Source organism: Pipistrellus kuhlii, unplaced genomic scaffold (assembly GCF_014108245.1).
Source record: "Pipistrellus kuhlii isolate mPipKuh1 unplaced genomic scaffold, mPipKuh1.p scaffold_m20_p_11, whole genome shotgun sequence".
NCBI lineage: Eukaryota > Metazoa > Chordata > Mammalia > Chiroptera > Vespertilionidae > Pipistrellus > Pipistrellus kuhlii.
The window spans coordinates 34,865,428-34,887,338 of NW_023425416.1; the positions used below are offsets into that span (position 1 = coordinate 34,865,428).

General features: G+C 36.9%; 1 protein-coding gene across 5 annotated transcripts in view; it reads right to left on the reverse strand.

Moving 5' to 3' along the window:
* Positions 1–21,911, reverse strand: part of ZNF385D (zinc finger protein 385D) — a 663,079-nt gene that overhangs the window by 192,263 nt on the left and 448,905 nt on the right. For all 5 annotated transcript variants that reach the window (XM_036431595.2, XM_036431594.2, XM_036431593.2 and 2 more), the window contains one exon: positions 17,852–17,994. In XM_036431595.2, coding sequence (XP_036287488.1) covers positions 17,852–17,994 — 143 coding nt within the window. The remainder of the gene's footprint in view (positions 1–17,851; positions 17,995–21,911) is intronic.

Sequence of the window (21,911 nt, forward strand, 5' to 3'; positions counted from 1 at the left end):
CTCAACCACTGAGCCACACAGGCAAGGGGAAATTACTTTTCTTAGGAAGAAAAAAGTCAGGGAAGTTTTTGAAAATAGATTTTCTTTCCAAAAATTGAGAAAGAGGGGCATATGCCATGAAAGTAAATGCAATCGTGCATTTGGTTATGTTTAAGAAAATAAAGGAGGAAATGGCATTCACCGAGCACCTATTTATCCAGGACTTACTTAGTACCATATAAAGTTTTCAGATTAGAGGTTTTGAGTGCTAAGGTGTCACACGTTATTATCCTTATTTTATAGATGAGGAATTAGTCACTCAGGCAGGGAAAGTACATGGACCAAGAGCCAAACCTGCTAAGTGGCAATGCCTGAATTTGAACCCAGATCTTTATCTTCAAAGGTAAGCTACACATTTGAAAGAAGACATATTGGCCACAGACTATTTTCAGTGGTAGCTGGGACTAATTCATTCAGCCAATATTAAATGAGGGTCTACTGTGTGATAATCACTGCTATGAGAAAATGGCAAATAGTGAATTTTGGAAATGTGTCAAACCTAGAGAAAATCTGAGTTTCAACAACTCTACAGTCTCTGCCTACCTCAGAGGAAGATACAAAGAAAGAAACCAAATTATCTTATTTTACCATCAGAGGGAAGGCCACTCCATTTACTCTCTTTCCACAATGTTATCTGAGGATATTTTAAACCAACATTAAGAACCAACACATTGGGTCACAAATAAAAAGCAATTAGCAATCCTGGTTGTTGCCTTAATAGTAGCACTGTTCAGCCTTGCTTTATCTGAAATCAAGGCAAGACCGAATTGAAAGCCAGTCCACTGTGATTCCGTAATCTGTCATTCATTCTCCCAGTGATCTTTTTATTGTTAATTTCTTAGTGACATAAGTAGTTTCTTATTTCTAAGAAAAACAGGATTCTCAAAGAAAAGAGCAGGTATAGATAGATCTAATTTCTTCTATACTATATTTACAGACAAGTCAAATGTCCTGAATAATTGTTATCTAAATTCTGATATGACTGTTAAGTAAATTATAGTCATTTTCCAAGTACTACTCTTTGAAAGAGATTGCCTAAATAACATGCAATAGAAACAACACAGAAACTCAATATGAGAGTTTCCTTACTGTCTTGCTGTAGATCATGTCCAGACCTACAATTCCTTGGCAGAATATTCTAGAATGACAATGATGAATAAATCCTTCCTTGCTTCCTTCCCTCTTTCATTCCCTTCATCCTCCCATTTACTTACCACTACAAATACAATCATGCTCATTTTTCAAGAGTGACTTAAGTTCTGTAGAATATCAAGTAATACAGCTAGTTCAATAATAGCCATCAACACAGCTCAATTTCTAAAATAATGAGTTTGTTCCATATTCATTATCTGTAAGACTGTTTCTTTTAACCAAGGAATGACTTGTGGTGGTAAAATTTGTTTCTTCCTTTGTATTCCCAACTAGTTAGTAAAATAATTTCTTAAAGTACACCTACCCTGGCAGGTGTAGTTCAGTTGGTTGGATATCAGCGCATCTCTGATATAATTAGAGAAAGTTTTGTGAATTCCCAACTGTAGGCTGTACCAAGTTCTTGCCACCACTGGCAGCTCCAGGACTGGTGACAGCTGTGCTCTCACATTCACAGTCAGTGACCAGTTGTCCAAATCCAATGGCAGCCAAGGTTGTTAAGAGTGGCTGATAAAATGACCAGTTGTTGGGAAGGAGACGGTTCAATTCCTAATCAGGGCACATGCCTGGGGTTTGGGCTCGGTTTCTAGTCAGGTGCTTGCAGGAGGCAGCTGATTGATGCTTGCTCTCACATCAGTGTTTCTCTCTTCTCTTTCTCTCTCCTCCTCTCTTTGCCTTTCTCTCTTCCTCTCTCTCTAAAAAATCAATTAAAAATCTGCTAAAATATAAGTAAGTAAATAAAATTATACTCGAAAGAAAAGTACACCATTTTTCACTTTAAATGTAGTTTTAAAAGACAGGTTAACAACTATCTGTGTTTAACTGTAGATTTTATGTGCTATAATATTGCTATCCATTACCACTTTTATAGGTTTACCAGAACAAAATAATCATTGATCTTTTTCATACAAATGCTATTAAGAAAAACAGTGTAAACTTCAACTGATTAAAACGTTACTTAAGATGCTTTATTAAAATTCATTTTAAAGTGATTTTTCTCATTAAGACTTGACACATCTGAAGAGCTCTTCATTTAATCTCCTGTATGAGGCTATTTTGCATGCTGAAGGACTGTGAGATTCTAGAGTCTTGGGCAGTCTAGAGTTACCGGGACCTGTAGGTGGTTATTTCTTGCAGATCTGCTGTGCAAATTGCTTTTTTACACAAATCAAGGTGGGCAGAAAGAGCAGTAAATCATAATCTTGTTTGTAGGTTCAGTTTTCTATGAACATCAATAACAAATATAGAAGGAAGCAACTGCCAATTGAAATCTGCAATTTTAACATGCCTCTTATGATTACTTGAATAAAATAGCCCAAAGCCCGTCTATAAGAAATAAGAAAGATACAATAATCACTGACATTCGCAAAACAACCCAACACCCATACTATATTCTTGAGGTTAAGTGTGTTCCTGGAAATGAGACATATGGATATCACATTAATCCAAAGATAACCCCTGAATCAGTTTGTAGTGTTACTTCCATTTTGCCGATGAGAAAACTGAGCTCTAGGGAGACCAAGGAACTTCCCCAACATTGCATAGGTTGCCAGTAGTGAATCTAGACTATAACCTTAGACTCTGATTACAAACTCATCATCTTAAACTCTGCAGTCTTGTTCTCAATTTGAGGTTCCTGGATAGGCAACATGAGTTTTACCTGTGGCTTTGTTTGAAGCACATGCTCTGATTTAATTTCATAGAGATGTTTGGGAGTACTGCCATAACAATAATAGAAATAATAATAACATATGCTGAATTACATATTTATTTATAGCTTGAAAATATGTGTACATATTCTACTTATGTAAAATAGGCTAAAAGGCAAATATGAAGAATGTTCCAGAAGAGGTCACCAGGGGGTATTTTGTCTTGCGGTTTATGACAACATGGACATGCTGTACTCTTGCATGATTATGAAGAGAGTGGTCATGGGTGCATGCCCCAAAAAACTACTTAGAGGGCTGACATCATGGAGATTTGCCAAACTTGCCCAGGAAGGGTTGTCCACATCAACAAGCTGTCTTAGCAAAAGCAACATGGAATGTCCTTTCTAACGATATAATCAAAGAAGCCCCATTCACGAGTTTCCATTTACACAAGGAGAAATCTCAGCCAAGAAATTCTTCAGCACCAGAAAGTATTTAAGGCTCCAGTCTCTTTTACTGAATGTTTAAATAGCTAAAAAAATACATGTAATTAATTTAAATCAAATGCAAAACTGGATATAGTTCTTTTATCAGAAACACAAGTGAGCTAAAAAAAAATCATGGGAGAGGATAGATTTATGTTTTCCAATTCTTTAACTACGTACAAATAAGAGTCAATTTGTTAAAAAATCATTAATCTGTCAATTTAGCACCATGGTATTTACTATTTGAATTATTTAAAATGTGTTGGCTTCTTGTGAAGGCTTCCTAGGTTAAAATTATACATTTTATTCTTCATTTATTCTACAATATTCCACAAACATTAACTCTTTGTTATTTGCAACTCTGAGAGTGCTTATAGTACGGTGTGGAGCTTTATTAGTCATATAGTAAATGAATGTTTATTTATTCATAAATTAAAATAAAATTTATTCAGATTTCCTGGATCAAGATTCTAAGTTCCTTGCAGGAAAGGACTGCATCTTGGTCACTGCTGTGTCTCTCAGGACTAAAACTTTGACAGTAACAAAGTATTTATCAAATAAATTAATGAATAACAAGAGATTGAAGAGAAGTAAAAAGTTACCATGCTCTTAAAGGGTCCCATAAAATATGTTAAGTCCAAAAGTAACTCCCATTTTGATGGCAATAATGTCAATATTTTCTCATTTAAAATAGAAATTAACAATGGAACCCTGTCTTAAATACTTATTAGTTCAATTAAATAAGACTAGCTATTACCAAAATTTTCAGTTTATACTCATTTTCTATGAGTTCATATAGTTTGTGGTTCAATAATATCTGCTAGCAATCAAGCTGATAAATACATTCATATATTTCTAAGTGCTTCTTTTATTTCCCAGTTAACTTCTACTTTATATTCACATTATCAAGAGCCAAAATTTATGAGAGCAAAGCTCACAATTATGAAACCTATTTTAATGATTTTAATAGCAGAATTCCTTAGGTTGGGTCCTTTTAAACATCAATCCTCCATAAAATGACAATTTAAAAAGAGGGACAGATAAAATATAGGTTTTTATTATAACTGGTATCTTTTTGAGAGCACTTCACATCCGTAAGATTTTTGTTTAAGTAATTCTTTAAAAAAGAAGAAAATAATGCAGATACCCTGCGGACAGGAAAGAAATCTAGAGCCATTTATTCTTTCATGTCACCTACTCAAAACCACAAGATGGAAACACCAGTTAAACATAATGGCTACCACTCAGCTGGTGTTGCTCAGCAGTTGAGCATTGACCTATGAACCTTGAAGTTACAGTTCAATTCCTGGTCAGGGCACATGCCTGGGTAATGGGCTCAAAACCCAATGGAGGCTGGGGGGAGTACAGGAGGCAGTCAATCAATGATCCTTTCATATCATTGATGTTTCTCTCTCTCTCCCTTTCTCTCTCCCTCTCTCTCTCTCTCTTTTTCTTTCCCTTCCTCTCTGAAATCAATAAAAATATTTTAAGAGAAAAAATAATAATAATGTCTATCAACCAGCCTATATATCCATAGAAAGAAAGAAAACAGCTCAACAGAAGCAGGCCTATGTAGTCAATATAGAATCAGATAGTAATCACAGAGCTAATTACCATATTCACAGTCAAACACTGAAGTTGGCAAGAAGATTGGAAGATGTAATAAGGGAAGCATCCTGGGTGCTAGTATTTCAAAATCTAACAGTGTGGGAAAGATGACCACAATAAAAGCAGAATATGAGGAGGGATTACAAATGTAATCAACATTTCCCAAACCCAATGAAATTGTATATTAAATATAAACAAATTTTAGATTTTGTCAGCTTCAAATCCTTGGAACGATTTCAGGAGCCAAAACTCAACTTGGAACATTTTTCTTTGCTCCCAGGGTGAATCTTTTTCTTCAGGATGTCCTTAAGTTTACTTAGGTTAAGGGGAAAGCTAATGTCCCCTCCCAGCCACTACTGTATGGACTTTCTTAACCAGTTGAAAATAGGCAGCCTGATTCTCAGGTGAGAAACAAGTGGTTTCCTTCACTTATGCTTCTTTATTGGCCATGAAATCTCTTAAAACATGGCTTTTTAAAAAGTCCTCCGAACAGCTTGCAGGCATCTGCAAAAGATGTGCTATTCAGGATAACACATACACAACATATCAAACTTTCAAAAGGATTCTGAGAGGAACACGGGCTTTCTGGTTCTGCATGTTCTCCTCTCATTGATTCCCCAGACCTTTCAATGCCTTTGGAAATCAGCTATTGTAAACACAAGGCATTGGGTTTATCCTCCTCATTGCGGGCTTGCCGTTTCTGGGAAGCATGCATTGGACTTTGAAAGTCATCACACAACACTTAATTTCCATCTGACTGGAAGTTTGCTCAAGTGGACTGTTTTCCTTTCCAAGGAGTATGTTAGCCTTCTCTTTTTTTTTTTTTTTTTTTGCCAGAAATATGTTTTTCAGGCTCCTACAATTTTTTAAAAAAAATCTTAAGGAAAGAAAAAAAAAATAAAAAGGGAAGAAAAATTCTGGGGCAAAGGCCTGTAACATATGATCCCATTTATGTTCTGGCTTTAAATAATGTTATTTTCATTATGTTCATTCAGTTTAAACTGAATATATTTATCAGATGTATCACATAGTGTATCTATGATCACTAAATTCTATTGTTTAAAAAAATGGTTCCATGGTTTTGTTTGGATTAGTAGGCATAGCAGGTTGACCTTTATTCTTTTTATGGTGGGGAGAGGTACCTACGAGTTATTACTAAAACTATTTATCAAATAGTATTTATATAGCAAGTTGAATGTATTGACAAGTCTAGCCAATCAACTTTAAATTTAAATTGGGCTATTTGACCTCATTCAGGAGTTTTGTGGTAGATATGGTATAGTGGGCTCAAGGATCCTTGCTTCCAAAATGACAACTTTCTAATATTCAAACCCAGTGGTTATGTAAAAACTATTATACATTAATGCTTTAAAAATACAGACTGTTCAACAAAAGATTAAGTATCGACTTGACATTTTAAATTTGCTGGCTGGACCAAATCTTTTTAAAGAAGTGTAAATAAAGTTGTCCGCTCTTGAGAAATGATTCAAAGGTGGTGTTTAAAAGGTGTTTCTCATTGACCAAGATCTAAAACACCATCCTTACTGTACTATGAAACTTGATGTAAGCTAGGGTACCATAGCAATCAAATTCCATTACAACTGATATTAATAATAAAACCCAGACATTTTGCTAATATCTTTGGCTTGGTTTGTCCTCCTGAATGTGCAAGTGTTTAAATGATAATGATTTTAATAAGTAAATTTGAATTGCATTTTTTAAGTAAGTTGCCAAGTTTAGTCCACACATTTTCTGATTGATTTTGCAATCTCAACTAAATAGTATGTTACAAGAATCAATACATTAACCTTTCTACCTAGATATTAATCTAAAACAGTGTTCCTAGAGCAAACCAAGTCATGTGTGTTACAGAAATCTCAGGGCTGAGGGCAAATTGATCAGAAAATATAAACTAGTCCCTGAAGCTGGCACATCTAAGGATTAACATCAGCCAGGGCCTTAACTAATAACATATTATAGGTAGTACATGTTGCAATTAAATATTTTGCTGAAGACATGTACAACTTCAAATTGTAAACTTTGTACATATACAAAGCACATAGGGTATTATAAATAACCATGTACTGATCACCTAGATTAAAACACTAAATATAAACCCTTTACTTCTGTTGCAGTTATTTCCTTTTTTTTTAATAACAAAATTTGTACATTATAGAAGTATTGATATCTCCTCAGCCCTATTGACTCTCACTCACTCCTCAGAACCACTGCAAATAAGGACTCGATGTGTGTTCTTCCAGTCCATGTAGTTTTCTACTGTAAACCAGGGGTGGGAAACCTCTGGCCCCTGGGCCATAAAAGACCCAAAGAACCATTTGGTCTGGCCCTGCCAGGGCAATTGCATGCAGGACTCGAAATTCAATAAATCTAGGCAGCTTTTTTCACAGCAATATAAATTCATATGAAATGACTTTTTACTGAACGAATGATGTTATACATATCCAATTTGCCCTTGGCAGAAGAAAGGTTCCCCACCCCTGCTATAAACCAATGTCAGTCCATCTCTTTCTTTCAATCCTTCTCTCTCTTTCATCGCCATGTAATTTCAAAATACACACACATTCTAAAATTTTGTACACCTCTGAAACTGTTTCCTCCTCACCAATATTATGGTTTTAGGATATGTCCATGAAAAAAAACACACAAATTATTTCATTTCAAATGCCTCTTAAAGTACATTTCATAAATAGGTCACGATTTATATATCTATTTCCTCATTGATAATCATATTGGTTGCTGTATATTTTTTTCTTTTTTGCTAATATATCATTGCTGTAATAATCATCATTGAATTAAGCCTCTTGACACAAATATGCAAGAGTGTGAATATATATGTGAGTTCAGTATTTTAAACCATGATTCTTAATAGGAGACATAGATACATGCATAAATGTGTGTGTGTGTGTGTGTGTTTTCTACTTAAAAATTCCAAACTTTTGACTATGATTTGAGGTAAGTCAAATTAAAAATAAACTCTAAGCTTGAAATCATTCTACTTTATTTCTCTGCCTCATTCTGAACCAGGATTTCAAAAATAGAGTATGTCAATAAGATGTTATAGGTAGTTTAAGAGCTAATTAACTTGATTCTGAAATTCATTTTAGTATTTTCTGAACTTTTTAAAAATATATTTTTTATTGATTTTTGAAGAGAGATGAAAGAAGAAGGAGAAAGAGAGCAAAACATGGATGTGAGGGACGGACCCCCAGGTAATTGCCCTTGGCCAGGAATAGAACTAGCAACCCTTCAATAGATGGATGGGACAATGCTCAACCAATGGAGCCACACTGGCCAGCAAATATTTTCTGAACTTTTTTTACTTAAAAAACAATAAGCAGGTACATCTCCAACTAATATACTGGATGTCAACTGTAACTGAAAAATAAATAAATAACAGCAACAACAAAAGAAGCAGGATTACTGGACAAAAGAGGGGGCAGTATTCCCCCATAGCCAATCATACCTAAGAACATCTATCTGTGTATAAATTCTATATATGTAGAAAGTGCTAAAAAGTGCTGCTTACCTCTCTTGTTTCTATTTCTTTTTATAAGCTCTTAGGAAAACAGAGTCAGTTGCATTTCAATGTAATCAGTAACAAAAGTCAAATAAGACTAAAACAGGAGGTATGTGTAAATGTTTTAAAGAACACGTGGTGTTTTGCTAAAATTGATTATTTTTCTGTGTGATTTCCCTGAATAAAATCCTATTGTGCTAATAGACTATCATTTACGCTAGTTTCTATTTAAAAATAATAATTTGGATTAGAAATCAACACAATAACATTTCTTCTCCCCAGATATATACCCATTCAAAGTTACGTTTTTGTTTGTTTAGTTCCTGAAAAATCCTCAGGAAGATCCTTGAAGTCAATTCCACTTTAAAATGTTCAAGAAAAGAAGCTCAAGAATTAACTATTAAGTTTACCACTTTATTATGTGTCCAAGCTCCACATAAAATGTATGCTTCAGAGAGAGGCAAAACATAAATTATCTTATTTGGATTCAACTACTGTCTTGACTTAGGAGTTTCTGAGGGAGCCATTTGCCATTGCCACACCTCACCGGGATAAGGGAAATTGGATAGAGCTAAAGTAATCTGAATTGCATTTGTGACTTTCTGAGCCATATATTATGAGAATTACCTGAATAACTGCTTCAAAGTCTCCTTCACCTTCTGAGTATAGATGGAACTCTGAAATCCTTACCACTAACAGCAGAGTGCTTTTTATCTTTCTTTGCTGAAGGACCAGCCCTCCCTCATCAATCATAGATTAATACTTTTTAAAATATAATAAACTTGAATTACCAGGGAAATTTGAATTAAAAAAGACTTACAAAATATAAGCCACAATTATTTTTTTAATTATATTTTTATTGATTTCAGAGAGGAAAGGAGATGAGAGGAGAGAAAAACATCAATGATGAGAGAGAATCATTGATAGGCTACCTCCCGTTTGTCCCCTACTAGGGATTGAGCCCACAACTTGGGCATATGCCCTGACTGGAAATCAAACCTCTTCAATCATGGGTCAACACTCAACCACTGAGCTACACCAGCCGGCTAAGCCACAATTCTTTGTTTGCTTCAAGAGATATAAAATTGTTCTCTTAAATGGCTACAGAAATGTCTAAATGCTGTTCCCTCTCAATGCCTGCCTTTATATTACTGCAGCTCTGTAACCCACTCTTGGACGAGTTCAGCTTTATGAGCCCCACTTTGAGAAGCACTGAGCCATGAAACAAAATAGTCTCATTGGCAAAAAGTTCTCATTCCTTTGACGAAGAGTAATGAGAAATAGCATTAACATCGTTCTTTGCATTTGTATTGAGGAGGGGAGTGCGGAAAAGACAACTTTCCTCAACAAAAAAAAATAGTCTAAGAAGGTTATTCTTTCATCTGTACTTAGCTGTGAGAATAGATTTTTCTCACCACTTCTGGCCACAGGGGAATGCAGTGTGTTTCAACACTTAAGAGGCGAAGATATCACCTTGGGAAGGTTGCGAAAACAGGCTCATTTGGGTACTGATCCCAGACACACTGATTCAATAAACCTCCTTAATGCCTGCTATTGCTGGAGTACTGTCAATCTTGAAGCATCTTCAGGCATTCTTATGTGGTCAAAATTACTATTCTTAGTTTCACAGATAAGAAAATGTGGACTCAAGATTTTGCCATAGATAAAGCATTAAACATCGAACTCAAACTTTTTAGATTTTAAGATTCTAAGTTTAGTGGTGGCGTGTGTGTGTGTGTGTGTGTGTGTGTATGTGTGTGTGTGTGTGTGTGTGTGTGTGTGTGTGTGTGTGTTTACAATCTTATGTGTGCAAAATGTACCTTGCGTCTTAAACAGCCTTAACTGTTACTGGGATAGGAATGGACTTTTTCATTTACCACCACTTGAAATTATTTATTCTCCTTCACAATGATCGTCCATAATAACAAACATTTCTGAAAGTTACACAATCTACAGATGCTCTAGATCCGTGGTTCTCAACCTTCCTAATGCCGCGACCCTTTAATACAGTTCCTCATGTTGTGGTGACCCCCAACCATAAAGTTATTTTCGTTGCTACTTCATAACTGTAATTTTACTACTGTTATGAATCATAATGTAAATATCTGTGTTTTCCGATGGTCTTAGATGACCCTGCCAGTGGTTCTCAACCTGTGGGTCATTGAAAACCACTGCCAGAGAGCCTAAACAGTTCTCAACAACCCTATTGATTAATAAGGCCACATTCTAAGGCACTGTGGGTTATTTATTTTGGAGAGACACAACTGAACTCCTAACATTATGGTTCAGTGATTAGCATTCTCATGAGAAACAGAAACCAGGAATAATTTTTCTCTTAGTTTTGAACTTACTAGCCATGAACCTGAAAATCTCTCCATTATTCTAGGCTTATCAGTAAAGTGTGTGGGAGAAGACACAATTTAAGCCTAAAAAGATCCTTTTGTTTCTAATATATTTACATAAAAGTGTAAGCAGGGATCTTAAAAACAAAAACAAAAACAAAAAACAAAAAAACTGCTGGATCATAAAACAAGCTATGAATTTAGCTGTTTTCTATTTAAGGCCCCTTATTTGAGCAGAATCACAGCTAGTAAGAAAGTCAGAGTAGAAAACAGGTCAAATGTATTCTTCAGAAGATCAAAGCCTCAAGGCATTATGATGAGATTGACTGATAAAGGAAAATAAATATATAATGTGCAGGATGCCTCACTCTTTAGTGAGAAGAAATTCATACATCAAAACATGTCTGGAAGGACAGATACAAAAGCAATTTACCACTTTGATTGTCACTTAAGAGAGGATAACTGAGTGGCAGGGGAAGAGCAGAAGGGAAAATTATTTGTTCTCTTTACATTTGAATCATAGGAAAATGTACTACCTGTTCAGGGTAAACAAGTATTAAAACAGAAAAAGATATTCATGTAATTGTGCATTTGTTTAGCTTTACATTTTCAATCCCTCATATTCTGTATTGAAGCCATTTTGTGTTTGGGGGCCAAAGCACCATGATGTAAGGAGTTCAGTTGTGTTTCATTTGTTTCAATATGAAAACAGAATGAGAGAAGAGTTCACAAGCAGAGGTTTCTGAAGAAGCTTTTGCTCTACAAATATGATACACTCAGTGCACAGAACCGCCTAGCAATCTGTGACATCTGTCTTCAAAGGACACAGACCTAGCGATCAATGCCAAATGTACTGCAGCATTTTTCACCTGAAAAATATCCACACCCTCTAGCAGTTGGTATTTTTCCATCCGTAATTTCAACCTGGCTGCCTACCTATTTTAGTGGCAGCAGCAGTTGTAAAAAAGGAGAGCAGTGAGGAAAGTATAGACTGAATTTAATTAATTAATATCTCTTTGAACCAAACAAATGCTTAAACCACTGTTTCTATATCTCTATCATTGGCTGAAGTTGGGAGGAATGTCTATACCTGGAGAAGAATTCAAAATCCAGAGCCACAGAGGAGACCAATGTCAAGAACATATTTTTAATTGATTTTAGAGAGGGAGAGAGAGAAAGAGAAACATTGATGAGAGAGAAGCATCCATCAGTAACATCCCCTAGTGGGGATTAAGCCACAACTAGGGCATGTGCCTAACCAGCATTCAAACTGGTAACCTCTAGGTTCATGGGTTAATGCTCAACCACTGAGCCACAATGCCTGGGCTAACTACAATTTTTGAAAGAAAGGGAGACAAAGTGTGCTGATAAATATGGTGGTATTTCCATTTTAAATATACAGAAAATGGAGATCCTGAAGAATACATATTGAAGGATAAGAAAATCTTAACTTTAAAATATCCTATTTGGGGTTCTGTATTTTTGTCATTTATTTATACTGGTATAAATATATATTTAAGCTACAGTTGTAGAATAATCTCTATAGATTAAGCATATTTAAAGCTGTCATTTTAGAGTCTTAAAGTGCCTCACCAATATTTTATGGTGACAGACCTTCTGGATTCACATAAAATAGCTGAAGAACATTATAAAGAATGGATTTTAGAGTAAATTCTATCAGCAACCACTAGGACTTTTACATCGCTGTTCTTTTATATGACCAGAGAAGCTAGACACATGTGCCAACATAAAATTATGGATGCAAATTAAGGGGATAAGTTAATGCTATGCTTGCTTATGTTTTCTACTAATTGTTTAAATTAATAATTTTTGTTTGATATAAATAATCTAATGTATAAAAGCAGTGATTTTTTTAGATTTTTAAAGATATTTCCATCAATTATGTTTCTTATGATATAAGTGTTATGGCAATTTATCTTGTATTAATGATTTCATGCATTTTTTCCTATCTATCTATGTAGCTATCTATTTATCCATCCATGGATCTAACTATCTTCTCCTCATTCATTCAATGAATGTATGTTGAGTCTTTGAGACATTTCAGGCTCTATACTATAGTTACCTTAACAAATAAATATGACATCAGCTCCCAAATTAAACCTTAATCTTTACTATACAGCTTCCCTTGACCACCTCCAAGATAGTTATTCTTCTCTTAAACTCAGATAGCTCTTAAGTTATAAGACTTTACCTAAACATTTAATTGCAGAGTTATTTATGGAATTATTTTCCTACTGTATCCCATTTTCTGATAAATTAAGAAAATTATATAGACAGAGTTTCTGCTTGACTAGTTTATATTTAATGTAGTGTTTTGACATCTAAATGTTTTACTAGTTGCAAACAGCAGTGTTTTAGGGAGTGAATAATCAACTACGTCAATTCCATATATACAAGAATCACTGCTCCCCGCCACTACCTCTTCCCCTGCTCCTTCCCATCATCCTACTTTTCCTCTTCCTCCTTCCCTTCTTCTTCCTTCTCTTTCTCCTTGTTGACTTTGTATTTCCATCACCTACAATAGTGTCAGGCATGCAGTCGGTGATTAACAAATGCACAATGAGTGAATGGTGGAGTAAGAAATTAATAACCTCTCTTCATCGTATCTTCTGTTATATTTCTAAGTGCTAGCCTTATAACAGATGCTTTTGATGGACTCCACTGCATTGAATCATTCTCCTGGTTTCCTCTTATTCCACCCACATATGCTCAAAATTTCAGGCTCCACCTATGAACCACCTAATCAGAATCTGCATTGCAACATAATTTCCCTGGTGACTCATATGCACCCTAGACTATGAGAAGCACTAGTATTGCTCACATAAGCTTTACTTTCCTGCCCTTCAGCTGATAAAACTTTTGCACTCAAACTAACTCCATATTTAAAAATTTGGGGGAAATTGATATTTTTGAGAAATACAAAGAACTACAGTAGAGTCACATTCTAGAATTTGATGATCTCTTCTTCTTCCTCAGTCTTTCTCTTTTCCCTTTACTCTTCCCTCGCTCCCTCTTTGCTTTCTCTCTCCCATAATGAAATCTTATTATGTAGAGAAGTAACACTGAGTCAGAATTCTATGCTAATTTACCATTTTTAAAGTTCAATTATTTATTTGTTTTTAAGTATATTTTTATTTATTTCAGAGAGGAAGAGAGAGGGAGAGATAGAAACATCAATATGAGAATCATTGATTGGCTGCCTCCTGCATGCCCCCTACTGGGGATCGAGCCTGTAACCTAGGCAAGTGCCCTTGACCTGTATGGTACCTGGGACCCTTGAGTGCATGTTGACACTATATCCACTGAGCAAAACCGGCTAGGGCTGCTAATTTACTTAATGCTACATAATCTTAGCCAAAGCTAACCGAAAGCACAATAGCCTCTATCCTAGATTTGACCCCTTTCTAACTCTGTGTGCAACCTCCTTACTCATTCTTGTGCCTCTCCTGGAAGGGAGGACTCAATATTTACTGGGTATTAGACACATGAAGGTGCATTAAGGCAATTTATTCATTTAATCTTTGTGCCAACAGGAAACACAGCCCTTCAACTATCCCCAAGAACATATTCCAAAATTTGTACCTTCTAACCACACACAGCCTTCCACTACTCCCCTAAGCTGCCATCCTATTCTATGGGCATATACCTATATAACAGCGCTCATATTTCCAAATGTATCTTTATTTGTCCAACTTATCCATTCTAAATGGAATTATTTTGTGGCAGAGGTCATAACATAATTTTTGTTGTCACTATTCCTCCCACATAGTAGATGCTTAGAAAATAGAAGTTACTTGAATGGAGTAAGTTTACACCATTTATTTACATTTGTTTCCTAAACATCATCTACTTACTTATAGGATTGATTCCTTTCAAGAAATGGAGACTCAAAGGTACCACTGGGATCAATCCTAAGATATTGAGGAGCAGGGTGGAGGTACAGGAAGAATTCAAGAAAAACTATCCCTTGTCTGAAAGCTACTGGAACATCCACCAACACAAAATCCCTGGGTCTAGAGAACAGCTTCTGTTGCTATTCCTTAAAAGTTGGCTTTAGGGAGACTAAGGGATCCTAATGGTTTTAGCAAATGTCCTCTTTTTATATCCACATCCGAGCTCAGATCCCACATCTGTTTTCCTTTCCCCTGAACTGTGCTTATTTTTACAGATGTTTCGTTGTTCTTTCTGACTCACATCCAAACCCAAGGGCTTATACACTTGTGGATGGATGATAATCAGAGATACCCACTTATGGTTTTGCGTATTTTATTTTACATGTACATATATTTTTAAATGTCCTTCACTATTCTGCTTCACCATACCAGAAATACACAGATGATTCCATACTCACATCCTCAGAGGAGGAACACAATAGACAGACAGTCTCTGATTGTCAAAGACATTGTTTCACAAAGGTCAGGTGGGGGAAGGGTATTGGGTGGCAGAGTGGTTCATCATTTTCTTGGCAAAGGAGTTAGGCAGTATGACAGATGGACGCAGGAGAGACCACTGAAAGTCTCATAAAGTTTTGTGCCCAAAAGTAAAAGCTGGGGACTAGCCTGGTATTGACCATCACATGAATGCCTAGGTGGATGATGACCAGAGGAAGTCTTCTACCAAAAGCTGGATAAATAACCTACAGCTACTTGAACCTCAGCACACCCTGAAGCAGAAGTAAACTGCAATCCTCTCTAGTCTGATGGAAATAAAATCAACTCACAGAAATCAAAAAATAATTGTTGCATACACCCTGAATTTGTAGATTAAGATTCACACAAGACCTAAGGGTGTTACTTGGAAAGATGCTCTATGCCTTAATATTGAGTCTGAAGCCACCTAATTATGGCTTTGCAACCATTCCCCTCAGCTGGAAGCAAGAAGTGGCTTAACCCATGGTTGGAGGCACCCTGACTAGCATTGGAAGGAAATGACCAGTAGGTATAGCAACAGAGAGCTCTTGATTTAAATGGAACAAATGCTAACACAAGTCAAAATCCATCATAGAAAAGGGACAAAAAAGGAATCAAGTCACACTTTTGCAATCAGTTAGTCAATGAACTTCTGCATTCAAAATGAGAAGGGTTTAAAGGCTATGGTACCTATCACTCAATAGTGTTTGTTATATGCTGAGCCCAGGTGAAATGACTTAACCCACATAAGCATTATCACATACCTATAAGGTAGGTTAAATATCGGCCCCCACTTGCAGATGAAGGTATTGAGATTCGTGGGAGTTATGTGACTTAGCCAAAGTCATATTGATGGTAAGCAGCAGCTCTGGGATTTGAACCCAGTCAGTCTTGCTACAAAATCCAGCTTGATCACCACAAATGCTGCCTTTGCCCACAAAAGTTCCAATATTTGAATAGTATAACCCCAAAAAAAAGAGTTCCTCAGTGGCAAAGAAAAGAAAGAGATTTGCTCATTGTCAGATAACTCAGCATTATCACTCATCTTTGTCTTATGACAAATAATATTCAGTCAAATTAATCATTTTGCTTTCAATGTTTCCCAAAGGGCAAATCTAAAGTTTAAAACCTGATATTTTACAGCCTTCCGGAAATCTTACTGTAACTGCTCCAAAGCTGACAGGGGACCTGAGTGACAGGATGCCAAGTGGTCTCAGAGGCCTGGTGAAGCACCTTGATGGATCTTCCCTGAGGGTCTGGGAAAGGAGACTGCCAGGAAGCCACTTAACAGAAGAGCAGACAAGATGCTCCAAAACAGAGGAACCCAGGAGACTTCAGTGTGATCGTTAAGAATCAGAGAGCTGGATGTAATTTGTCCTCTGCTTTCAACACCTAAGATTAGGAACATTTCCTTAGTTTGGAAATGTGATTTCTTCACACCACTCTATTTAAGCTCCATCAATTTCAAAATAAGATTCCCATAAGAAAACTCCTCACCCCCCAAAAAAAGCAAAGCAATCATTGTGATTCTCCCTTGCCCTTAAGTAAGGACTAGCCCATAAGGGTACCATTTCATTGGCGTGTCTGAAGTACCCATGATGAAATTTTATAAAAACATACTGGACCCAGTATGCTGAAGGAGAGTGATCTAATTTGGGGCAGATTTTTAAAAGTCCATCATGGATGCAAAAAAAATTGCAACAAGAAATGTGTATGATTCAGATCACTGGGCATTCAGTGACTTCCCATCTTAATCATCTGCTTTGCTTTTGTAGACACGTCCTGTCATTGATACGCTCAGACCTGCATTATAACAACTGCTGAAAGCTGAATCAGATGCTGTTAGGAAAAAAAGTCACTTACTGGAGTCTAACTTTTCAACTCTCATTTCTATTTCCATCCTAAGAATATGGTCATTGCTCACACAAAAGAAAGATGATGATGAGTATGAGGAATCTGCCAACTTCAAAAGACATCCTTAGGAGAAAAATAGAGACAGAAGTAATTGAACTTGTGTTGAGAAGGCTGTTGACAAAGCTTTCCCAAAACATGGTAATTTAAGAAAGACAACTTGAACAACTGCAGCTGAGCAGGAAAAAAGGAAAAAGAAAACCCTTGCTACCAGAACCCTGAGTTGTTTTAAGTTAAGGAGGCAAACAGCGCTCTACACATAGAATATGTCAGAGTCCTCTTTATTAAATTAGGAAGGAGTAACAGATTAATAAATTAAAATAGAGAGTCTGTACAGGAGAAACATGTTTAGATTTTTAGACATCTACCTGAATTCTAATATTCTCTAACCAATTCGTTCAATTTTGATTTAGATATATTCCAACAAATAATGAAATTGTTAGTGTTACCCAAAAGACACTAATGGGGAAACATGAACCCATGATGAACCCAATCCATTGAATCTCTTTTCATTTTTCCTTGAAGGTGTCTGGCTTCAGGGACCTTACATAATCAGGCAGGCAACTCACCCCTTGGCTTTCAGACATCCATGAGATACAGAAACAGAGCTAAACAGAGGTAGTGACCAACTCACCCCTGGCTTTTAAGATTTTCCAGTACCTACCACTCTGACATATGAAAATTGGACAGTGGGACTTACCGCATTAAAATTGGGGAAGAGGTTGACTGCTGCTGCAGTGTCAAGAGGAAAAGGAAGGAAGGGCTTAATATCCAGCGACGGTTGCAAAGGAGGTGCTGGTGGACGGACCAGGGCTGGGAGAGCAGGGCTCTGGCATGTACCACCTGCAGAGAGGAGAGCAAAGGGAGCAATCAGGGACATCCAGCACATTCAAAACAAACAAAACCACACATACACATACACACACACACACACACACACACACACACACACACCAAAAAAACAAACAAAAAAATCCACTGAGGCCTCTTTTGAGACCAAAAGGCCAGCTTTGTGGGTCATTGGAAAAAACAAGACACAAAGTGTATGGACCTCAGTTGGGAACTGGCCAATGAGCAGATCTGCTGTTAGGCAGAGAAAGCTGGTTGAGCTGTTTCTTTCCCCACCTTGGATTATAACTCTCTGCTTATATAAGTCACAGCTGACATTTCAAACATGTCAGATGTCCTCATCTATGCTTTTTTTCCTGCCTAGGGCTTTGGATTGGATCAGGACCAATCTGCCACCCAAATCCCTGGATTTAAAAGGAAAACCCTTCCATGGCTCCACCATCCCTCTTTTCATACTAACTTGTGCTCAAAATATGTATCCATTCTCAGTGGTTATTTTACAAAACTGCTCTTTTCCATCACATCCAAAACTCTGGCAGCAAGATGACGTGAACCTGGCATGGAAAGAAAACTTAACCGCAGGTACAGGCAGCACTACCTCGCAGCCCGGGAGGCGACTGGAAGATGAAAAGCAGTGGGTTCAGCTACCAGTAGAGCAATCCCTGAGCTATCTATCTGGCAATCCCATAGCTTTAAGACATCAGTGACTACCTGCTTTCTCCCCAGTCATAAGTAGGTGGACTTTACAAGTTCACCAATGAGCAGGCAGTGGAATATTATGTCAACAAAACACCCCCTTTGCATACAGTAGGCAGGCAACCAGCTGTTTGCAACAGAGCATACACTTTTGCACACACTTTCCCTGCCCCATCTCATCTGCCCCCCCCCACTCTTATATAACTGCACTGCACTCAAAGGCTGGAAGGACGAAGCCCACTTCAGCTTTCCATCTCCATATTTTGGTAACATTCCAATACATCAATTTTTCTGTTAATTAAAGGCTGCTGAATCCTAGGAAACTTAAAATATGCCAGCATTCTTCTAATCTGAGAGGCAAGCAGCAGACTGTAAAAACCTGCTGGTGAGAATCCAAGAGACATTAGGAAAACAAAATGCAGTGGGATTTTTTTCCTTCCCCCACAGCAGAGAATTCTGAGACAGAAAAGAGAGGAGAGGTTCATGCCTGCGCCCCTTCCTCCCCTGTCATCTTGTTTGTAAATCAGAGTAGAGTGAGACTCCTTGCGATTCGCCTTGACAAATCTCACAATCACCTCTGCCAGCTGCACACAACCATCACGTGGTCCCCATCATTTACCTGAACTTGAGATGAACATTTTAAAAATGAGCCCCCAATGGTGAATCCAACCCTACTGGACCAGAGGCTCTGCTAACAAGGGGAATGACTTAATACCCATAACAGAAGCCAGCAGCACAAGATTTAATTAACCATACTGAAAAATCATCAGCTCTCCTGCTTCCAGGTACAAAATCAGCTGGAACTAAATTAACGAAAACAGTATTTCCCTCACTCATTTAACTTCCCTCTTGAAATGTTTCTCAGCAACAGCAAGGACAACGAGAGTACATTTGAATCAGCAAACCAATTAAAACAAAACGTAGTACAAGGCAGAAAACTGAGGACATGTATTAAAGCAAACAGAGATAAAAGCAAAATATAACAAGTCTACATTTATCAGACCACACCATAACTTCTTTTATTGTCCACCTAGTAGGACATTAAGTGTGGGTGTATAGACTTTCTTAGGGAGGGCATCCGTAAAACTTTGGTGACATACCTGTCGTGAGTTTAGTATTGCTCACAATTTCTCTTTTGATGAAAAGTTCAAGAATCAAAATAGCCTGGCTGGTGTTGCTCAGTGGTTGAACACCAACCTATGAATTCTGGATCAGTGAACATGCCTGGGTTGTGGGCTCAGTCCCCAGTGTGGGGGGTGGAGGAGGCAGCCGATCAATAATTCTCTCTCATCATTGATGTTTCTATCTCCTTCTCCTTTCCTCTCTGAAACAATATATATGTGTGTGTGTGTGTATGTGTGTGTGTGTGTGTATGTGTATGTATATATATATATATATATATATATATATATATATATATATATATATATATATATTTTAAGAACCAAAATAAAAATTTGACTAGTGCCTCTTTAGAAAACTTCCAAGTAAAAATAAGTTTTGGTTGAAATCAGTGGTATGGCTTAACATGTCCACAAATAATAGTGAGCTTTAATAAATCATTTAAAATAATTTTTTATTTGAGTCAGATTTCATACTGTGCAAAAGTATTCATTATCTTATGTGATCCTAAAATCTCGGGCTAACATAGGATCATGAAGAGAAAAATAAGCTCCTTAGCTATTTATGTTGCTTCCACAGAAACAAGAATGCAATTCAGCAGGAACACATTCTGTAATTATTTCATGTACTAAGCGCTCTCTGGTTCAAAGAGATTAAGAGAAAACTCAAGTTTATTTTTTTTTCATCCAGCACAGTGCTTAGAACAAATAATAAATGTATGTTGATATGATTGCTAAGTGATCTTTTCCTCCAAGAGATATATTTCATTTACACACACACACACACACACACACACACACACACACACACACACTTTATCAATATTACAAGTGGTGTTTCCTTCCTGGGGGGAAAAAATCAAAGAACAGTCATCCAACTTTGGGAAGCTGGAAAAACTATCTGAGTTCATCTCTTCCCACCTATTTGAAGAGAGAGACCTAAAAGATCATTGCAATGCAAAAGACATGTGACTACATATTCTTTGGCCACTTGCTCTGCATCTACAAGTGTAGTGTGTTTCCCACAGCCCCCTCAGGGCTGAGGACTCATTCTCCTGCTGCTGGGAGTGCTGGGAGCTAGGACTTACACCTGAGATACTTTTCACAAATTGCCCTGGGCCAAGAGGAGCTGCCTCCTCCAAGATCAAACTGCCTGCCAAGTGGAGGGTTTGGTAGCCCCATGCGATGACTTATTAATGCATGGGATTATTGGTTTCTCCTCTTGCCTCAAAGCTGAGCAACTCTGAAGCTATATTTCAGCTTTAATGCTCCTCATAGCATATAGAAGAGACACAGGTCTCTGTTGAGATTGCATCTCAGCTCAACTTCTCCCTCTGCTCAATCCTACAACCCTTATTCCTGACAGTGTTCCCAAGAGCACTTCCAATAAAGCCCAAGACCATTTACCGAGGAACATGACCAGTGACAGCAGGGCAGAACAATGTACGGGTCTAAAGTGAAACGCTGAATCACTTTAAAACTACAGTACTGATACTGAAGCACGGAATTGAGGCTACCTCTTAAATATTATTTGTGACTAACATTTCTGCCTTTGCAACTTGGGTAGGTCCTGAAATAGTTTACTTGTACCAATATGTACAAGCTCAGCAGTAAAATATTATGTGCAAATAGTGCAGAATCAAAACCAGCAAGTATAACAGGTTTCCTCTATAAAACAGATTAAAGTAATGCTCCTTGAGGAGATAGCTGTCCGATTCCTTCATTTCTTAATAAAAATATTGCATTTATGACATGAATACATGCTTATTACTAGTTTCCTTTATATGGAATTACCTTAAAAGTAGTAAATGTCAAAATACATGCAAAATTTATAGACATTTTCACAGGTTAAAAGAGTTGTTTCATGGTTACTATCTACAAACAGTGTTGTTTCATACATTAGAATGTCACACTTCTGGAATATTGATATTCTTAATTTGAGCAAAGCATTTTGAAGCCTCCATGGGGGAGAGGTGCTCAAAAATATATAAATGCACCCCCTTTGTATATGAAATTCTGCCTCTATCTAATACTATATATTGCAGACATATGCAGTTGTGACTTATGCAGTTTCAACAACTTAAATTTTAACAA